Source organism: Phaenicophaeus curvirostris, unplaced genomic scaffold, assembly GCF_032191515.1.
Source record: "Phaenicophaeus curvirostris isolate KB17595 unplaced genomic scaffold, BPBGC_Pcur_1.0 scaffold_371, whole genome shotgun sequence".
In the NCBI taxonomy this organism is placed as follows: Eukaryota; Metazoa; Chordata; class Aves; order Cuculiformes; family Cuculidae; genus Phaenicophaeus; species Phaenicophaeus curvirostris.
In genome coordinates this window covers 73,595-92,991 of record NW_027206968.1, presented here as the reverse complement: position 1 = coordinate 92,991, position 19,397 = coordinate 73,595, and the positions used below count along the sequence as shown (strand labels likewise).

Here is a 19,397-nt window from a genome sequence, read left to right as displayed (position 1 = left end):
GGGGTGGGGGTCTGAGGTGGAATTACGGTATTTAGGGTGAGGGTGGGGGGCAGTGGAAGGCCCCAGGGGGGCCAATATATGGGGGGGGGGCAGTTTAAAGCATGGGGGGGGGGCATTTAATGCCTGGGGTGGCAGTTTATGGTCCGGGGGGGTGTGTTATAGACGTGGGGGGGGTGGTTTAAGGCCCTGGGGGGTGGTTTAAGGCCCAAGGGGAGTTGGTTTAAGGCCCTGGGGGTGGTTTAAGGCCCTGGGGGGGTGGTTTAAGGTCTATGGGGTTGGTTTAAGGCCATGGGGGGTGTTATAAGGCCCGGGGGGGGGTTGGTTTAAGGCCCTGGGGGGTGGTTTAAGGCCATGGGGGGATGGTTTAAGGCCTATGGGGGTGGTTTAAGGCCCTGGGGGGGTGGTTTAAGGCCCAGGAGGGCGTTATAAGGCCCGGGGGGGGTTGGTTTAAGGTGGTTTAAGGCCTATGGGGGTGGTTTAAGGCCCTGGGGGGTGGTTTAAGGCCCAGGAGGGCGTTATAAGGCCGGGGGGGGGTTGGTTTAAGGCCCTGGGGGGTGGTTTAAGGCCTATGGGGGTGGTTTAAGGCCATGGGGGGGTGGTTTAAGGCCTATGGGGGTGGTTTAAGGCCTATGGGGGTGGTTTAAGGCCCTGGGGGATGGTTTAAGGCCTGGGGGTGGTTTAAGGCCCGGGGGGGGTGGTTTAAGGCCTATGGGGGTGGTTTAAGGCCGGGGGGGTGGTGGTTTAAGGCCATGGGGGGTGGTTTAAGGCCTATGGGGGTGGTTTAAGGCCCGGGGGGGGTGGTTTAAGGCCCAGGAGGGCGTTATAAGGCCCGGGGGGGGTTGGTTTAAGGCCCGTCCCCTCCCCCGGGGCCGTTTCCTTCCCGGGCGGGGCCGGGGGGTTCGGGGGGGCCCGGGGGGGGGCGATGGGGTCGGTGTGGAAGCGGCTGCAGCGCTCGGGGAAGCGAGCGGCTCGTGTGCGCTGCGAGGCGGCCCTGGAGGAGCTGCGGCTGGAGGGGGGGCCGCGATGGTGAGAGACCCCCCCCTGCACCCCAAAACATCCCTAAAACACCCCCCCCAGACCCCCTAAAACACTCCCACCTAAAACACTCCCAACCCCCCCAAACCCCCCAAAAAACATCCACAAAACCCCTAATCCCCCCCAAAACACCCTAAAAACACCCCCAAATACCCTAAACCCCCCCAAAACACCCCCCGGACCCCCTAAAACACCCCCAACCCCCCCCAAACACCCCCAAAAACATCCCCAAAACCCCTACTCCCCCCCCAAAATCCACTCAGAAACTATGACCCCCCCAAAAAAAATCCTGGACCCCCCCAAACACCCCCTTGACCCCCTAAAACACCCTAACCCCCCAAAAAACACCCCCCGGACCCCCTCAAAACACCCCAAACACTCTAAGCCCCCCCCAAACACTCCTCTGACCCCATAAAACACCCCTAACCCCCCAAACACCCCCAAAAACATCCCCAAAACCCCTACTCCCCCCCCCAAACTCACCTGAAACCATGACCCCCCCCAAACACCCGCAAACCCCCTAATCCCCCCCCAAACACCCTAAAATCCCCCCAAACCCACCCTGAAACTGTACACACACCCCCAAACCTCTAATCCCCCCTCCAAAACACCCCTCGAACACCCCCAAAACACCCCAAACACTCTTAAAACACCCCAAAACACCTTAATCCCCCCAAAACGCCCCTGGACCCCCCCAAAACATCCCCTATTCCCCCCCCAACACCCCCAAGAACATCCTAAGACCCCCAAAACCCACCATAAAACCATGACCCCCCCAAAAAAAAAATCCTAGACCCCCCCGAAACCCCCTGGGGACCCCCCCAATCCCCCCCCCAATCTATATGGGGATCCGGGGGGGGGTTATTGGGGTGGGGGCGCTATGGGGGAGCCCCGGGGGGGTGTCAGACCCCCATAGCCCCCCCAGTGTCATTTTGAGTCCAAAATGCCCATAAATGGGGTCAGAAAGGGCTCTGGGGGGGCTAAAAATAGAGCCCCCCCGTCCCCCCCCGTGGGTGTCTGGTTCCCACCCCCCCCCCCCCAAATTTAGCTCCCACAGGTGCTGGGGGGGTGTGGGTGACCCCCCCCCATTGCTATGGGGCACGGCCCCCGGGGGGCAATGGGGGGGCTTTAGGGGCTGCTGGGGGGGCTCTATGGGGGCTCTATAGGGGCTGCTGGGGGCAGCTGGGGGGGCTCTATAGGGGCTGCTGTGGGGGCTCTATAGGGGCTCTATAGGGGCAGCTGTGGGGGCTCTATAGGGGCTGCTGTGGGGCTCTATAGGGGCTCTATAGGGGCAGCTGTGGGGGCTCTATGGGGGCTCTATAGGGGCTGCTGTGGGGCTCTATAGGGGCTGCTGTGGGGCTCTATAGGGGCTCTGTAGGAGCAGCTGTGGGGCTCTATAGGGGCTCTATGGGGCAGCTGTGGGGCAGCTGTGGGGGCTTTATAGGGGCAGCTGTGGGGGCTCTATAGGGGCTGCTGTGGGGCTCTATAGGGGCTCTATAGGAGCAGCTGTGGGGGCTCTATAGAGGCTGCTGTGGGGGCTCTATAGGGGCTGCTGTGGGGGCTCTATAGAGGCTGCTGTGGGGGCTCTATAGGGGCTGCTGTGGGGCTCTATAGGGGCTCTATAGGAGCAGCTGTGGGGGCTCTATGGGGGCTCTATAGGGGCAGCTGTGGGGGCTCTATAGGGGCTGTAGGCGCTGCTATAGGGGCGGTGCCGCTGCCGTTATCTATGGGGCAGCCCCACAGCCCCACCCTGGGCCCATGGGGAGAGAGGAGACGCCCTGATATGGGGCTGGGGGGGGCTCTATGGGGCTGGGGGGGTCACTATGGGTCTGGAGGGGTCGCTATGGGGCTGGGGGGCATCGCTATGGGGCTGGGGGCGTCACTATGGGGCTGGGGGGGTCACTATGGGTCTGGAGGGGTCCCTATGGGGCTGGCCCCCCCTCCCTGACCCCCTGCCCCCCCCAGGCAGCCGGACAAACTGACCGTGGTCTGGACCCGGCGCCACCGGCGCGTCTGCTCCAAGGTGGGGGGGCTCTATGGGGCTGGGGGGGGGATCTGTGGGGCTGGAGGGGCTCTATGGGCTGGGGGGCTCAGTTTCATGGGGTTGGGGGGGCCCCTGTGGGGCTGGGAGGGGGATCTGTGGGGCTGGGGGGGGAATCTGTGGGGCTGGAGGGGCTCTATGGGGCTGGGGGGGGGATCTGTGGGGCTGGCGGGGCTCTATGGGGCTGGGGGGCTCAGTTTCATGGGGTTGGGGGGGCCCCTGTGGGGCTGGGAGGGGGATCTGTGGGGCTGGGGGGGGAATCTGTGGGGCTGGGGGGCATCTATGGGGCTGAGGGGGGGATCTATGGGTCTAGGAGGGGGGATCTGTGGGGCTGGGGGAGCTTTATGGGTCTAGGAGGGGGGATCTGTGGGGCTGGGGGAGCTTTATGGGTCTGGGGGGGGAATCTGTGGGGCTGGGGGGGGATCTGTGGGTCTGGGAGGGGGGATCTGTGGGTCTAGGGGGGGATCTGTGGGGCTGGGGGAGCTCTATGGGTCTGGGGGGGGTGTCTCTGTGGGGCTGGGGGGCTCAGTTCCATGGGGCTGGGGGGGCTCAGTGGGGCTGGGGGGGCTCAGTGGGGCTGGGGGGTGTCTATGGGGTTTTGGGGGGATCTGTGGGGCGGGGGCTGATGCGGATGGGGGGGGGCAGCCCCACAGCTGGCAGCCGGGCATCGAGAACCCGTATCGGGGGGTCGTGGTCTGGGTGGTCCCCGAGAGCATCGAGATCCTCGTCACCCTCTACCGGGTACGTGACCCCCCCACCCCGACCCCCCCACCCCCACCCCTTGCCCCCCCAACCCCCGATTTTGCACTGACCCCCCTTTTCTCCCCCCAGGACCCCCACTCCCCCATCTTCGACCCCAAGGAGTGGAACGTCCTCATCGAGAATGTGAGGGGGGGCCCCGGGGAGCGCTTTGGGGGGGCCCTGGGGATATGGGGGGGGGGGGTCTTGGGGGTCCCCTGAGGGGTTTGGGGTGCATTTCAGCATCTCCTGAGGGGCTGGGGGTGTGTTTTGGGGTCCCTTGAGGGATTTGGGAAGCCTTCTGGGGTCCCCTGAGGGATTTGGGGCTCATCTTGGGGTCCCCTGAGGGGTTTGGGGTGCATTTCAGAGTTCCCTGAGGGGCTGGGGATGCATTTCGGGGTCCCCTGAGGGATTTGGGGTGCATCTTGGGGTTCCCTGAGGGATTTAGGGTGCGTTTCAGGGTCCCCTGAGTGTTTCAGGGTACATTTTGGGGTTCCTGATGGATTTGGGAAGCCTTCTGGGGTCCCCTGAGGGATTTTGGGGCGCATCTTGGGGTCCCCTGAGGGATTTGGGGTGCATTTCAGAGTTCCCTGAGGGGCTGAGGGTGCATTTTGGGGTCTCCTGAGGGATTTAGGGTGCATTTTGGGGTCCCCTGAGGGTTTTGGGTTGCATTTTGGGGTCCCCTGATGGATTTGGGAAGCCTTCTGGGGTCCCCGATGGATTTGGGGTGCGTTTTGGGGTCCCCTGAGGGGATTTGGGGTGTGTTTTGGGGTGCCCCGAGGGATTCGGGTTGCATTTTGGGGTCCCCTGATGGATCCAGGGCACCTTTTGGGGGTCCCCCTGTCCCCCCCAGGAGAGCCGCGGGCGCCGCACGGTGGTGGCCGGGGGGACGCTGGATTTGGGGCGCCTGGCGAGCCCCGCGGGGGGGGGACGCGGTTTCGGGGTCCCCCCTGTCCCTGTCCCTGCGCCCCCGGACTCGCAAGGTGGCGGCCGCCAGCCTGCGCCTGAGGCTCAGCGTCCGCGTCCTGCACCAGGGGCACCCCACGTGAGAAAGGGGGGGCACCCCACCTGGGGGGGCAGGGGGGCTGGGGGGCACCCCACGTGAGGAACTGGGGGGACAGGGGGGGCTGGGGGACACTGGGGGGCTGGGGGGCACCCCATGTGAGAACTGGGGGGGACAGGGGGGGACATGGGGGACACAGGGGGCTGGGGGGCACCCCATGTGAGGAATTGGGGGGACAGGGGGGACATGGGGACATTGAGGGGCTGGGGGGCACCCCACATGAGGAATTTGGGGGGGGACAGGGGGCTGGGGGGCACCCCACGTGAGGAATTGGGGGGACCTGGGGGGCACTGGGGGGCTGGGGGGGCACCCCATGTGAGGAATTGGGGGACAGGGGGGGACATGGGGGACACTGGTGGGCCGGGGGGCACCCCATGTGAGGAACTGGGGGGGACACAGGGGGCTGTGGGGCACCTCATGTGAGGAATTGGGGAGACAGGGGGGACATGGGGGACATTGAGGGGCTGGGGGGCACCCATGTGAGGAACTGGGGTGACGGGGGGGACATAGGGGGCTGGGGGGCACCCCATGTGAGGAATTGGGGGGCACACGGGGGGCTGGGGGGCACCCCACATGAAGAATTGGGGGGGACATGGGGGGCTGGGGGGCACTGGGGGGCTGGGGGGGACCGCATGTGAGGAATTGGGGGGGACATGGGGGGCTGGGGGGCTCCCCACGTGAGGAAATTGGGGGGGACATGGGGGGCTGGGGGGCACTGGGGGGCTGGGGGGAACCCCACATGAGGAATTGGGGGGACATGGGGGGCTGGGGGGCACCTCATGTGAGGAACTGGGGGGACACAGGGGGCTGGGGGGCTCCCTATGTGAGGAATTGGGGGGACACGGGGCGCTGGGGGACACTGGGGGGCACCCCACGTGAGGAATTGGGGGGACACGGGGGGGGCTGGGGGGCACTGGGGGGCTGGGGGGAGATGGAGTGGGGGGGGGGTGTGGAGTCCTGGGGAGTGGGACACGGTGGTGAGGGGGCTCTTTGGGGACATGGGGGGGGTCTCTTTGGGGTTTGGGGGGGCTGTTGGGGACACCCCCCCCCCCCCCCCCGTGACGCCGCTGTCCCCAGGGGACGAGGACGTGCTCAGCGTCACCAGCCTGATGAGCCGGGGGGGGGACGTGGCCGACCTCGGGGACTTCGACAGTGACGCCGAGGACGAGGGGGGGGGCCCCGACCCCCCCCCACCCCAGGGTGAGGCCCCCCCATTGTCCCCAGACCCCCCCAACTGTCCCCAACCCCCCCATTCTGTCCCCCTCCCCATTGTCCCCAGACCCCCCCAATTGTCCCAACCCCCCCATTGTCCCCCCCCCCATTGTCCCCAACCCCCCCAACTGTCCCCAACCCCCCCAGGAGCCGAGGGGGGGGACACACACAGCCCCCCCCCATAGAGGGAGGGTGACCGCGACCCCCCCCCCGAAACGGCTGTGGTGAGAGGGGGGGACGTGGGGGGGTGTATGGGGGGGGGGCTTATAGATTGGGGGGGGGGATATAAGGGTTTGGGGGGGGTCCCTAAAGGCTTGGGGGGCGGAATAAGGGTTTGGGGGGGTCCCTAAAGACTTGGAGGGGGCATAAAGGTTTGGGGGGGGTCCCTAAGATTTGGGGGGGTATAAGGGTTTGAGGGGGTCTCTAAAGACTTGGGGGTATAAGGGTTTGAGGGGGGTCTCTAAAGAGTTGGGGGGGGTCTCTAAAGAGTTGGGGGGGGGCATAACGGTTTAGGGGGGACCCTAAAGGCTTGGGGGGGCGCATAAGGGTTTGGGGGGGTCCCTAAAGATTGAGGGGTGCATAAAGGGCCTAAAGATTGGGGGGGCGGCTTATAGTCTGGGGGGACCTTAAAGACTGGGGGGGGGGGAATAAGGATTTGGGGTGGGGGCTCCTAAATATTGGGGGGGGGCGTGTAAGGGCTTGGGGTGGATGAGAGATTTGGGGGGCTGGGGGGGGTGGCTGTGGGGGTTCCCGTTAGAGCTGTGGGGGGTGTATTTTTGGGGTGCTGCCCCCCCCCCCCCGTCCCCCCAGGCCCCCCCCGGCGGCAGCTCGGCGCTGCTGGCCTGGTGCCAGGCGGCCACCGCCGGCTACCGGGGCGTCCGCGTCACCAACTTCGGCACCGCCTGGCGCAGCGGCCTGGCCCTCTGCGCCCTCGTGCACCACCACCACCCCCGCCATGATGTGAGGGGGCACTGGGAGCCACTGGGAGGGCACCGGGAGGCATTTGGGGGGCACTGGGAGGCACTGGGAGCCACTGGGAGGGCACCGGGAGGGACTGGGAGCCACTGGAGGCACTGGGAGGGCACTGGGAGGGCACCGGGAGCATTTGAGGGGCACTGGGAGGCACTGGGAGGGGACTGGGAGGCCATTGGGGAGGCATTTGAGGGGCACTGGGAGGCATTAGGAGGGAGTGAGAGGCACTGGAAGCACTGGGAGGGACTGGGAAGGCACCGGGAGGCAGTAGGAGGGAGTGAGGGGCACTGGTGGGGGACTGGGAGCCACTGGGAGGGCACTGGGAGGGACTGGGAGGCATCTGGGGACACTGGGAGGCAATAGGAGGGAAGTGAGGGGGACTGGGAGGCACTGGGGGGGCACTGGGAGGCACTGGGAGGCATTTGGGGGGCACTGGGAGGCACTGGGAGGGGATTGGGGGACACTGGGAGGCAATAGGAGGGAGTGAGGGGGACTGGGAGGCACTGGGGGGGCACTGGGAGGCATTTGTGGGGCACTGGGAGGCATTGGGAGGGGACTGGGGGGGACTGGAGGGCGCCAGGAGGCAGTAGGAGGGAGTGAGGGGCACTGGTGGGGGACTGGGAGGCACTAGAAGGGCACTGAGAGGCATTTGGGGGGCCCTGGGAGGCACTGTGGGGGCGCTGAGGAGGCACTGGGAGGGACTGGGGGGCAGTGGAGTGCACTGGGAGGCATTTGGGGGGCACTGGGAGGCACTGGGAGGCACTGGGAGTTTCTGGGGGAGCTCTGGGAGGCCCTGGGAGGGACTGAGGGGCACTGGGGCCTGACCAGCCCCCCCTTTTCTCCCCCCGCCTCCAGCGACTACGAGGCCCTGGACCCCCTGGACATCAAAGGCAACACCAAACTGGTGAGGACTGGGGGTGCGGGACGCCGTGACCCCCCCACTGCCCCCCCCCCCCTCCCCCCATTGCCCCCCCCCCCCCTCACCCCAGTGCCCCCCCAGGCCCTGGACGCGCTGTCGGCTCTGGGGGTGCCGCGGCTCCTGGCCCCCGCGGACCTGGTGCTGCCGCCCGTGCCGGACAAGCTCGCCGTGCTCACCTACCTCAGCCAGGTGCGAGCGCACCTGCAGGCGCACCTGCAGCCCCCCCCGCAGCCCCCCCCGGCAGCCCCAGAGTGGAACTGGCCAGAGGAGCCCCCCCCAGGACGCGCGTCAGGATGGGGAACTGGCCAAGAGGGAGGGTCCCGCCCCCCAGACCCAGGAATTGGAACCGACCAGGGGGAGGAGCCCCCCCCGGACCCCCAGAATGGAACTGGCCAGGGGGGGCTCCCCCACACCCCCCCGGACCCCCAGAATGGAACTGGCCAGGGGGGGTCCCCCCCAGACCCAAGAATTGGAGCTGGCCTAGGGGGCCCCCCCCAAACCCCCCCACGCTCTAGGATTGGAATTGGCCAAGAGGAGCCCCCCCAATGTAGAACTGACATGGGGGAGCCCCCCCAGACCCCTCCGGACCCCCAGAATGGCACCGGCCAAGAGGAGCCCCCCCTGAGCACCCAGAGTGAAACCGGCCAGGGGGAGCCCCCCCAGAGTGGAACCAGCCAAGGGGAGCCCCCCCTGACACCCCAGAATGAAGCTGGCATGGGGGAGCCCCCCTGCACCTCCACGGACCCCCAGAATGGAACCAGCCAAGAGGAGCCCCCCCCAGACCCTCAGAATGGAACCAGCCAAGACGAGCCCCCCCCAGATCCACAGAATGGAATTGGCCAAGGGGAGCCCCCCCACACCCCCCTGGACCCTCAGAATGGAACCAGCCAAGAGGAGCCCCCCCAGACCCTCAGAATGGAACCGACCAGGGGGAGCCCCCCCACACCCCCCCGGACCCTCAGAATGGAACTAGCCAAGAGGAGTCCCCCCCAGACCCTCAGATTGGAACCGACCAGGGGGGGCCCCCCCCGACCCCCCCCAGACTCAGGAATTGGAACTGGCCAAGAGGAGCCCCCCCAGAGTGGAACCGGCCAGGGGGGGCCCCCCCAGACCCCCCCGGACTCCGAGAATGGAACCGGCCAGGGGGGCCCCCCCCCAGGCTCTCAGATTGGAACCGGCCAGGGGGGGCCCCCCCAGACCCCCTCCGATGGCGGGGGGGCAGATAGAGGAGGAGGAGGGGGGCAGCCCCCCCCCGTCCCCCCCCCCCCGCACCAAGAGCCGCCTGCGCGACGCCGACCTGGGGAGGAGGCGACATGGGGACCCCCCCACGGTGAGGACCCCCCCCCCCCCACAACCCCCCCCCAGACCCCCCCCGGGACCCCAATGTTGAGACACCCCCCCCCAAAACCCCACCCTGGGACCCCAAGGCTGAGACACACCCCCCGGGACCCCAACATTGCCCCCCCTCAATGACCCCCCCCCGCCTTGAGATCCTCAAGACCCCCATGGACCCCAACATTGACACCTCCCCCCCCCCAGGACCCCCCCAATAGAGTCCTCTCCCCTGAGACCCCCCCCCCAACTTTGGGACCCCCTCTCACCCTCCTCTCTCTCCCCAGGGTGACGGTGACATCGGGGTCCCTCCTGTGGCCCCCCCAGTTCCCCCCTCGCCCCCCCGTGCAGAGACCCAGCGGAGCTCGGCCCCCCCCGGGAGGAGACAGAGGTGACACTGGGGACGCTGGGGCACTGGGGATACTGGGGGCACTGGGGACACTGGGGATGTTGGGGGCACTGGGGATGCTGGGGGCACTGGGGACACTGGGGACACTGGGGATGCTGGGGATGTTGGGGGCACTGGGGACACTGGGGATGCTGGGGATGCTGGGGCACTGGGGATACTGGGGACACTGGGGACGCTGGGGACACTGGGGATGTTGGGGGCACTGGGGACACTGGGGATGTTGGGGATGCTGGGGATGTTGGGGACACTGGGGATGCTGGGGATGCTGGGGGCACTGGGGATACTGGGGACACTGGGGACGCTGGGGCACTGGGGATGTTGGGGGCACTGGGGACGCTGGGGGCACTGGGGACGCTGGGGGCACTGGGGACACTGGGGACACTGGGGACGCTGGGGGCACTGGGGACGCTGGGGGCACTGGGGACACTGGGGACACTGGGGACACTGGGGACACTGGGGATGCTGGGGGCACTGGGGACACTGGGGATGCTGGGGGCACTGGGGACACTGGGGACACTGGGGATGTTGGGGACACTGGGGACACTGGGGATGCTGGGGATGTTGGGGACACTGGGGACACTGGGGACACTGGGGGCACTGGGGACACTGGGGATGCTGGGGGCACTGGGGACACTGGGGACACTGGGGATGCTGGGGATGTTGGGGGCACTGGGGACACTGGGGATGCTGGGGATGCTGGGGGCACTGGGGATACTGGGGACACTGGGGACACTGGGGACACTGGGGATGTTGGGGGCACTGGGGACACTGGGGATGTTGGGGATGCTGGGGATGTTGGGGACACTGGGGATGCTGGGGATGCTGGGGGCACTGGGGATACTGGGGACACTGGGGACGCTGGGGGCACTGGGGATGTTGGGGGCACTGGGGACGCTGGGGGCACTGGGGACGCTGGGGGCACTGGGGACACTGGGGACACTGGGGACGCTGGGGGCACTGGGGACGCTGGGGGCACTGGGGACACTGGGGACACTGGGGACACTGGGGACACTGGGGATGCTGGGGGCACTGGGGACACTGGGGATGCTGGGGGCACTGGGGACACTGGGGACACTGGGGATGTTGGGGACACTGGGGACACTGGGGATGCTGGGGATGTTGGGGACACTGGGGACACTGGGGATGCTGGGGGCACTGGGGACGCTGGGGACACTGGGGATGTTGGGGACACTGGGGACACTGGGGATGTTGGGGGCACTGGGGACGCTGGGGGCACTGGGGACACTGGGGACACTGGGGACACTGGGGACACTGGGGATGCTGGGGGCACTGGGGACACTGGGGATGCTGGGGGCACTGGGGACACTGGGGACACTGGGGATGTTGGGGACACTGGGGACACTGGGGATGCTGGGGATGTTGGGGACACTGGGGACACTGGGATGCTGGGGGCACTGGGGACGCTGGGGACACTGGGGATGTTGGGGACACTGGGGACACTGGGGATGCTGGGGGCACTGGGGACGCTGGGGACACTGGGGATGTTGGGGACACTGGGGGCACTGGGGACACTGGGGATGTTGGGGACACTGGGGGCACTGGGGACCCTGGGATACTGGGGATGATGGTGACACTGGGGACACTGGGGATCCTGGGGACACTGGGGATGCTGGGGGCGATGGTGACACTGGGGATCCTGGGGATGCTGGGGACACTGAGATCCTGGGGATACTGGGGACACTGAGGACGCTGGGGATGGAGGTGACAGTGGGGGTGCTGGTGTCACTGGTGTCACTGGTGTCACTGGTGTCACTGGTGCAGGTGGCAGCGGAGCTGGCGGCCCTGGAGCGGGAGCAGCAGCTGTTGGACACTCAGGCCCTGAGCCTCGAGAGGGACCTGAGGGACCTGATGGCAGCCGGTACGGGACACGGACAGGGGGACAGGGGACAGGGGGGACATGAGGTATGGGGACAGGGGACAGGGGACAGTGGGGACATCGGGTATGCGGTTAGGGGACACTGGGGACACGGGACAGTGAGGTCTGCGACAGGGGACATTGTGGATGTCGGATACGGGGACAGGGGACGCTGGGGACAGGGACCCCGCGGGGGGGCACGAGGACTCCCCAGGGGACAGTGATGGGCACACAGGGACGTGTCCCCGTGTCCTCTGCCCCCATAATCCCCTGTCCCCCCTGTCCCCTCCATCCCCCCATGTCCCCCCATGTCCTCTCTCCTCTCCACGTCCCCTGTCCCCCCATCTCTCTTCATGTCCCACCATGTTCCCCCCCGTCTCCATGTCCCCATGTCCCCCTGTCCCCCCATGTCCCCTGTCCCCCCACGTCCTCCTATGTCCCCACGTCCCCCTGTCCCCCCGTCCCTCTCATGTCTCCTGTCCCCCTCATGTTCCCCTGTCCCCCCACATCCCCTGTACCCCCATGTCCCCCTCATGTCCCTTGTCCCCCCATGTCCCCATGTCCCCCTGTTCCCATGTCCCCTGTCTCCATGTCCACCCACGTCCCCCTGTTGCCCCATGTCCCCCAATCCCCCCCCATGTCCCCTGTCCCCTCCATGTCCCCCCATGTCCCTATGTCCCCCCGTCCCCCCATGTCCCCCTATCCACCTCATGTCCCCTGTGTCCCCATGTCCCCCCATGTCCCCCGTCCCCCCATGTCCCCAATCCCCCCCATGTCCCCATATCCCCCCCTGTCCCCCCTTGTCCCCTGTCCCCCTCATGTCCCCCCATGTCCCCCTGTCCCCCTCACATCCCCATGTCCCCCATGTCCCCCTATGCCCCCCATGTCCCCCTGTCCCCCGTCCCCCCATGTCCTCTCTCCCCACCCTGTCCCCCCCTGTCCCCTGTCCCCAGGCAGTGACCCCCCCCGCGAGGAGCGGCTCCTCCAGGCCTGGTTTGCCCTCGTTGACCGCAAGAACTCGCTGCTGCGGCGCCAGGACCGGCTGCAGCTGCTGTGAGGGGACACGGGGGGGTCCCCAGCGCCCCCCGGGGGTCCCTGTGACCCCCCCCCCAGCACGGTGACACCCCGGTGACGTCCCCTCTGTGTGTGTGTGTGTGTCCCCCCTCCAGGGCCGAGGAGCAGGACCTGGAGCGACGCTTCGAGATGCTGAACCGGGAGCTGCGGGAGATGATGGAGACGGAGGGTGGGGACGGGGGGACAGGGGGGGGACATGGGGACAGGAGGACATGGGGGGACAGGGGGACATGGGGGGACATGGGGATGGGGGGACATGGGAGGACATGGGGACATGGGGGGACAGGGGGAGGTTTGGGGGACATGGGGACATGGGGGGACAGGGGGACATGGGGGGGATTGGGGACGTAGGAGGACATGGGGGGACAGGGGGACATGGGGGGGGACATGGGGACAGGAGGACAGGGGGGAGCAGGGGGACACAGGGGGGATATGGGGACGGGAGGACATGGGGACAGGGGATGGGGGGGACATAGGGAAAAATGGGGGGGACATGGGGACAAGGAGGGGACATGGGGGGACAGGGGACACAAGGGGGGACATGGGGACAGGGGGAAATGGGGGGACATGGGGATGGGGGGGACATGGGGACAAGGAGGGGCATAGGGACGGGGGGAACATGGGGACACAGTGGGGACAGGGGGACATGAGGATAGAGGGGACGTGAGGACACAGTGGGGGACAGGGGGACATGGAGGGACATGGGGACACAGTGGGGACAGGGGGACATGAGGATAGAGGGGACATGGGGATGGGGGGGACATGGGGACAAGGAGGGGACATGGGGGGGACAGGAGGGGACATGGGGATGGGGGAACATGGGGACACAGTGGGGACAGGGGGGACACGGGGACATGAGAATAGAGGGGGACATGGGGACACAGTGGGGACAGGGGGACATGAGGATAGAGGGGACATGAGGATGGGGGGGACATGGGGACACAGTGGGGACAGGGGGACACGGGGGGACATGGGGATGGGGGGGACATGGGGATGGGGGGGACATGGGGACACAGTGGGGACAGGGGGACACAGGAGGACATGGGGACAGGGGGGATGTGGGGACACAGTGGGGACAGGGGGACATGGGGGGACATGAGGATAGAGGGGACACGGGGACACAGTGGGGACAGGGGGACACGGGGGGACGGGGGGGATGGGGGAAATGGGAATGTGGGGGGACATGGGGGACACGGGGGAGACAAGGGGACAAGGGGACATGGGGATGGGGGGGACATGGGGGGGACATGGGGACACAGGGGGACATGGGGGAGACGGGGGGGCATGGGGATAAGGAGGGGACATGGGGACACGGGGGAGACGAGGGGGACAAGGGGACATGGGGATGGGGGCGGCAGGGGGACATGGGGGGACATGAGGACAGGGGGGACATGGGGACACAAAGGGGACATAGGGGAGATGAGGGGACATGGGGATGGGGGGGGACACAGGGTTGGGGGGACACGAGGGGGAAAGGGGGACGGGGGGGGACAGGGTGGGGACTTGGGGCCACTGGGGGCGTGAGGGTGGGGGGACATGGTGGGGACAGAGAGAGGAGGTGGGGCCCCCCCCGACCCCGTGTCCCCCCCCCCAGAGCGGGCGAAGGCGCCGTGGCAGCGGCAGCGGGAGCAGCGCTTACTGGGGGAACTGGTGGAACTGGTGAACCAGCGGGACCGGCTGGTGCGGGCGCTGGACTGGAGAGAGCGGACGTGAGCGGGGGGGGGGGCCCGGGGGGGGGGATTTTGGGGGGTCCAGTGGGTCCTAAGGGGGTTTGGGGGGGCTGGGAGGGGTTGGGGAGGGCCTGGGGGGCGTCCTGAGGGGGTTTGGGGGGGCTCTGAAGGGTCTGCGGGGGCCTAGGGGGGAGGTTGGGGTTAGGGGGGGTCCTAAGGGGGGGGGGTTGGGGGCCCTGGGGGGGCTTTGAGGGGGGCTGTAGGGTGTTGGGGTTTGGGGGGCCTAGGAGGGGGTTGGGGGGGTCTGGGGTGGTCAGGGAGGTCCTAAGGGGGGTTTTGGGGGGCGAGGGGGGGGGCTTTGAGGGGTTCGGGGGGGGTCCTAAGGGGGGTTTTGGGGGGCGGGGGGGAGGGCTTTGAGGGGTTGGGGGGCGGTCCTGAGGGGGTTTGGAAGGGTCCGGGGGGGTCCTAGGAGAAGGTCATGGAGGTTTAGGGGGGTCCTGGGGGGTTTTGAGGGGTCCGGGGGGGTCCTAGGAGAGGGTCATGGAGGTTTAGGGGGGTCCTGGGGGGTTTTGAGGGGTCCGGGGGGGGTCCTAGGAGAGGGTCATGGAGGTTTAGGGGGGTCCTGGGGGGGTTTTGAGGGGTTGGGGGGGGGGTCTCTCCCTCCCTTACCCCCCACCCCCCCCCCCATAGGGCGGAGGACGACGACCCCCCCCTCGCGCAGCTTCGCCCCCCAACCCCGCAGAGGCAAGGGCAGAGAGAGCTGCTGCATCACCTGAGACCCCCCCGGGCCCCCCCCAAACCCCCCAGGACCCCCCAAAACCCCCAACCCACCCCCCCAATAAAGGTCTGTGTGAGTCGAGGCCAAAGGGTTTGTTGGGGGCCCCGGTTTATCACGAGGGGGGGGGTGGGGGGGTGGTTGTCACAGCTTTGGTTTCACAGTAAGTTGGGGGGGGACACACGTGAGTGTGCGAGGGGTGAGTGTGCAAGGAGGGGAGGGCGAGTGTGCGAGGGGTGAATGTGCAAGGAGAGGGGAGTGAGTGAGGGGTGAGCCTGTGGGGTGAGTGAAGGGCGAGTGTGAGTGTGTGAGGGGTGAGTGAGTGTGAGGGGTGAGTGTGCAAGAGGTGAGTGTGCAAGGGGCATGTGGAGGTGAGTGTGCGAGCAGTGAGTGTGAGGGGTGTGAGTGCAAGGAAAGTGAGGGGTGAGTGTGAGTGCAAGGAACGTGAGGGGTGAGCGGGGAGTGAGCGAGAGGTGAGTGTGAGCGTGCGAGGGGTGTGTGAGGTCGTGCAAGGGATGAGTGTGCGAGGGATGAGTGTGTGAGAGGTGAGTGTGGGTGAGCAGTGAGGGGTGAGTGAGCATGCGAGGGGCAAGTATGTGAAGCGTGAGCGTGCGAGGGCTGTGGGGGGAGCGTGCGAGGGGTAAGCGTGCAAGGGATGAGTGTGCAAGGCATGTGAGGGGTGAGTGTGCAAGGGGCGAGCGTGCGTGGGACGTGCAGAACCCGTGTGCGCAGCGTGGTGAGTGTGCACGGAGGGGCACGTGGGAATCGCGTGTCCGCGTGAGGCGCGTGTGCACGATGCGTGTGCACGGTGGGGGGGTTCACGTGCCCATGGCGTGCTCACGGCGTGTCGTTGGCGTGTTCACGGCGTGTCGTTGGCGTGCTCGGTGCGTGTCGATGGCGTGTTCACTGCGTGTCGTCGGCGCGCGCGGGGCTGTCGGAGCGAGGGGCGGCCCACGCGTGTGCGAGGCGTGCGGGGGCTGCGGGGGGGGCCCCGGGGGGGGCTCCGGGGGGGCCCTGGGGCCGCAGCAGCCGCGTCACCCGGTTCAGCCGCGCGGCCGCCGCCTCGTGTTCCGCCTGCAGCCGCCGGTTGCTGCGTCGCAGCCCTCGCACCTCGGCCCGAAGCCGCTGCTGCGCGTCCTGGCCCTGCCCGGACCCACGGCTCAGACCCACGGGACCCCCAGAGACCCACGGAGACCCCCAGGGACCCACAGGGACCCCACAGGGACCCATAGAGACCCACAGAGACCCCCAGAGACCCCACAGGGGACCCACGGAGACCCCACAGGGACCCACGGAGACCCCACGGAGACCCACGGAGACCCCCAGGGACCCCACAGAGACCCCACAGGGACCCACAGGGACCCACGGAGACCCACAGGGACCCCACAGAGACCCCACAGAGACCCACAGGGACCCATAGAGACCCACAGGGACCCCCAGAGACCCCACAGGGACCCCACAGGGACCCCCCAGAGACCCCACAGGGACCCACGGAGACCCCACAGGGACCCACAGGGACCCCACAGAGACCCACAGAGACCCCACAGGGACCCCACAGCGACCCCATAGAGACCCACAGGGACCCACAGGGACCCACCACTCAGCCCCACAGCGACCCACAGACCCATAGATCCCCACAGCTCAGCCCCACAGAGCCCCCCGTCCCCTCCAACTTCCCCCCCCAGCCCTTGCCCCCCACCTCCTGCAGCTCCTCCTGCAGCCGCTTCAGCAGCGTCTCCAGCTGCGACACCTTCTCCGAGAGGCTCCGCGACCTGGGGGGGGGAAAAAAACGGGGACTGGACCCCCCCACGACCCCTCCCTTATCCCCCCCATTGCCCCCGCGACCTGGGGGGGGGAAAAAAACGGGGACTGGACCCCCCCACGACCCCTCCCTTATCCCCCCATTGCCCCCCCTCCACTCTCCATTTTGCCCCCTCTAACCCCCCCCTTTCCCCCCTTTAACCCCCCCATTCCTCCCTCTCAACCCCCCATTTCCCCCCTCTAACCCCCCCATTTCCCCCCCTTAACCCCCCATTACCTCTCTCTAACCCCCCCATTTCTCCCCTTTGCCCCCCCCCCCTTACTCATCCTCGGGGGGCGCCGAGCCCTGCTGAAGAGGGGGGTCCCGGAGCTGCTGCCCTGGGGGGGGGGGCAAAGAAGGGGGTGAGATCCCCCCAGTCCCCCCCTAGCCCCTCAGAACCCCCCAGACCCCCCCTAAGCCCCTGAGACACCCCCCCAGATCCCCCCATAGCCCCTCAGAACCCCCCTAGATCCCTCAGAACCCCCCAGATCCCCCTAAGCCCCTCAGAACCCCCCAAAGCTCCCCTGAAGCCCCTCAAAACACCCCCAGACCCCCCCAAGCCCCTCAAACCCCCCCAGATCCCTCCAAGCCCCTCAGAACCCCCCCAAAGCTCCCCCCAAGCCCCTCAGAACCCCCCCAATTCCCCCTAAGCCCCTCAGAACCCCCCAGATCCCTCAGAACCCCCCCAGTTCCCCCTAAGCCCCTCAGAACCCCCCCCGCAGACCCCCCCAAAGCCCCCCCCAGACCCTCAACCCCCTCCCCAGCCCCTCGAAACCCCTCGAAACCCCCCAACCCCCCCCAAAGCTCTCCCTCAGACCCTCAGAACCCCCCCAGATCCCTCAGAACCCCCCCAAAGCTCCCCCCAAACCCCTTAGAACCCCCCAGCTCCCCCTAAGCCCCATAGAACCCCCACAGCTCCCCCTAAGCCCCTCAGAACCCCCCCAGATCCCTCAGAACCCCCCCAGTTCCCCCTAAGCCCCTCAGAACCCCCCTGCAGACCCCCCCAAAGCCCCCCCCAGACCCTCAACCCCTCCCCAGCCCCTCGAAACCCTCGAAACCCCCCAACCCCCCCCAAAGCTCTCCCTCAGACCCTCAGAACCCCCCCAGATCCCTCAGAACCCCCCCAAAGCTCCCCCCAAACCCCTTAGAACCCCCCCAGCTCCCCCTAAGCCCCATAGAACCCCCCCAGCTCCCCCTAAGCCCCTCAGAACCCCCCCAAGCCCCTCAGAACCCCCCCAGTTCCCCCTAAGCCCCTCAGAACCCCCCCCGCAGACCCCCCAAAGCCCCCCCCAGACCCTCAACCCCCTCCCCAGCCCCTCGAAACCCCTCGAAACCCCCCAAACCCCCACAAAGCTCCCCCTCAGACCCTCAGCCCACCCCCCAGCCCCTCAGGACCCCCCCCAGCCCCCCAATTCCCCCCCCCGGCCCCCCCAACTCACCCCCCCCGGCCAGCGCCTCCATCACGGCGCTACAGGCCGAGGCCAAACGAGAGATCGACTCCCACTCCTCGTCCTGCGCCTCCCCCGGCCCCGACAGCACTGGGGGGGCAATTAACGGGGGGCAATTAATGGGGGGGGGGGTTAATAGGGGGGAATAATAGGGGGGAATTAATGGGGGGCGAATAAATGGGGGGAGGAATAAAGGGGGTAAGAAAGGGGGGCAATAAACAGGGAGAGCAATAAGGGGGGGCAATAAAGGGGGGTAATAAAGGGGGGGGAATAAATGGGGGGGGATAAATGGGGGGGAACCCAGAGGTGGGGAGGGCAGCGGGGATTGGGGGGCAAAATGGGGGGGGGCAACCCAGGATGGGGGGGAAATCCAGGGATTGGAGTTAAGGCGGGGGGGGGAGATAAATGGGGGGGCAAAATTAGAGATGGGGGGGCAATAATTTGAAGGGGGGGTCAAAGCGGGGGGGTCACTTACGTCGGCTCAGCGAGCGTCGCAGCGCGGGGGCCAGGGGGGGACACGGCTCGGGGGGGGGCGAGCGGTCACTGGAGTCCGGGGGGGCACCTGGAATGGGGGGGACACAGAGATTGGGGGGGGCAGAGGGATGGGGGGGGCACCTGGCATTCGGGGGACACAGAGATGGGGGGGACACACCTGGAATGGGGGTTCAGAGGGGACTTGGGGGGTCAGATATTGGGGGGGGCACCTGGAATGGGAGGGGGGACACAGAGATGGGGGGGGACATGGGGATGGGGGGACATAGGGGACTTGGGGGGGTCAGAGGGGACATGGGGGGCGGTCAGAGATGGGGGGGGCATCTGGAATTGGGGGGAGGACACAGAGATGGGGGGGCACATGGGGATGGGGGGGTCAGAGGGGACTTGGGGGGGGTCAGAGATGGGGGGGCACCTGGAATTGGGAGGGGGACACAGAGATGGGGGGGGGACACACCTGGAATCGGGGGGGACATGGGGATGGGCGGGTCAGGGGGGACATGGGGGGTCCTGGGGACAAGGGGGGTGACAGAGGGATCC

General features: G+C 67.5%; 3 protein-coding genes across 3 annotated transcripts; 1 reads left to right on the top strand and 2 right to left on the bottom strand.

The window, feature by feature from the left end:
• The first annotated feature begins 831 nt into the window (after window positions 1-831).
• LOC138735008 (EH domain-binding protein 1-like protein 1) lies at window positions 832-15,438 on the top strand. Its single transcript, XM_069882859.1, is given in 16 exon segments — window positions 832-1,026; window positions 3,001-3,058; window positions 3,722-3,817; window positions 3,908-3,961; window positions 4,668-4,745; window positions 4,747-4,860; window positions 5,957-6,077; window positions 7,917-7,965; window positions 8,062-8,267; window positions 9,612-9,703; window positions 11,504-11,600; window positions 12,551-12,650; window positions 12,767-12,840; window positions 14,266-14,380; window positions 15,032-15,209; window positions 15,409-15,438. Coding segments are annotated over 16 exon segments (1,566 nt in total). The 5' UTR covers window positions 832-922.
• Window positions 9,853-10,734, bottom strand: LOC138735003 (uncharacterized; the record flags this gene model as incomplete). The annotated part of the gene is made up of 5 exons (XM_069882855.1): window positions 9,853-10,147; window positions 10,192-10,309; window positions 10,356-10,399; window positions 10,455-10,561; window positions 10,669-10,734. Coding segments are annotated over 5 exons (630 nt in total), but the record flags the coding sequence as incomplete, so codon positions are not given.
• On the bottom strand, window positions 15,214-19,333 carry LOC138735007 (signal-induced proliferation-associated protein 1-like). The gene is made up of 6 exons (XM_069882858.1): window positions 19,315-19,333; window positions 18,841-18,927; window positions 18,357-18,455; window positions 17,201-17,255; window positions 16,816-16,888; window positions 15,214-16,259 (listed from the first exon to the last, which is right to left on the bottom strand). The coding sequence occupies exons 1-6, from the start codon at window positions 19,331-19,333 to the stop codon at window positions 16,020-16,022; spliced, it is 573 nt and encodes a 190-aa protein (XP_069738959.1). The 3' UTR covers window positions 15,214-16,019.
• Between the last annotated feature and the right edge of the window lie 64 nt (window positions 19,334-19,397).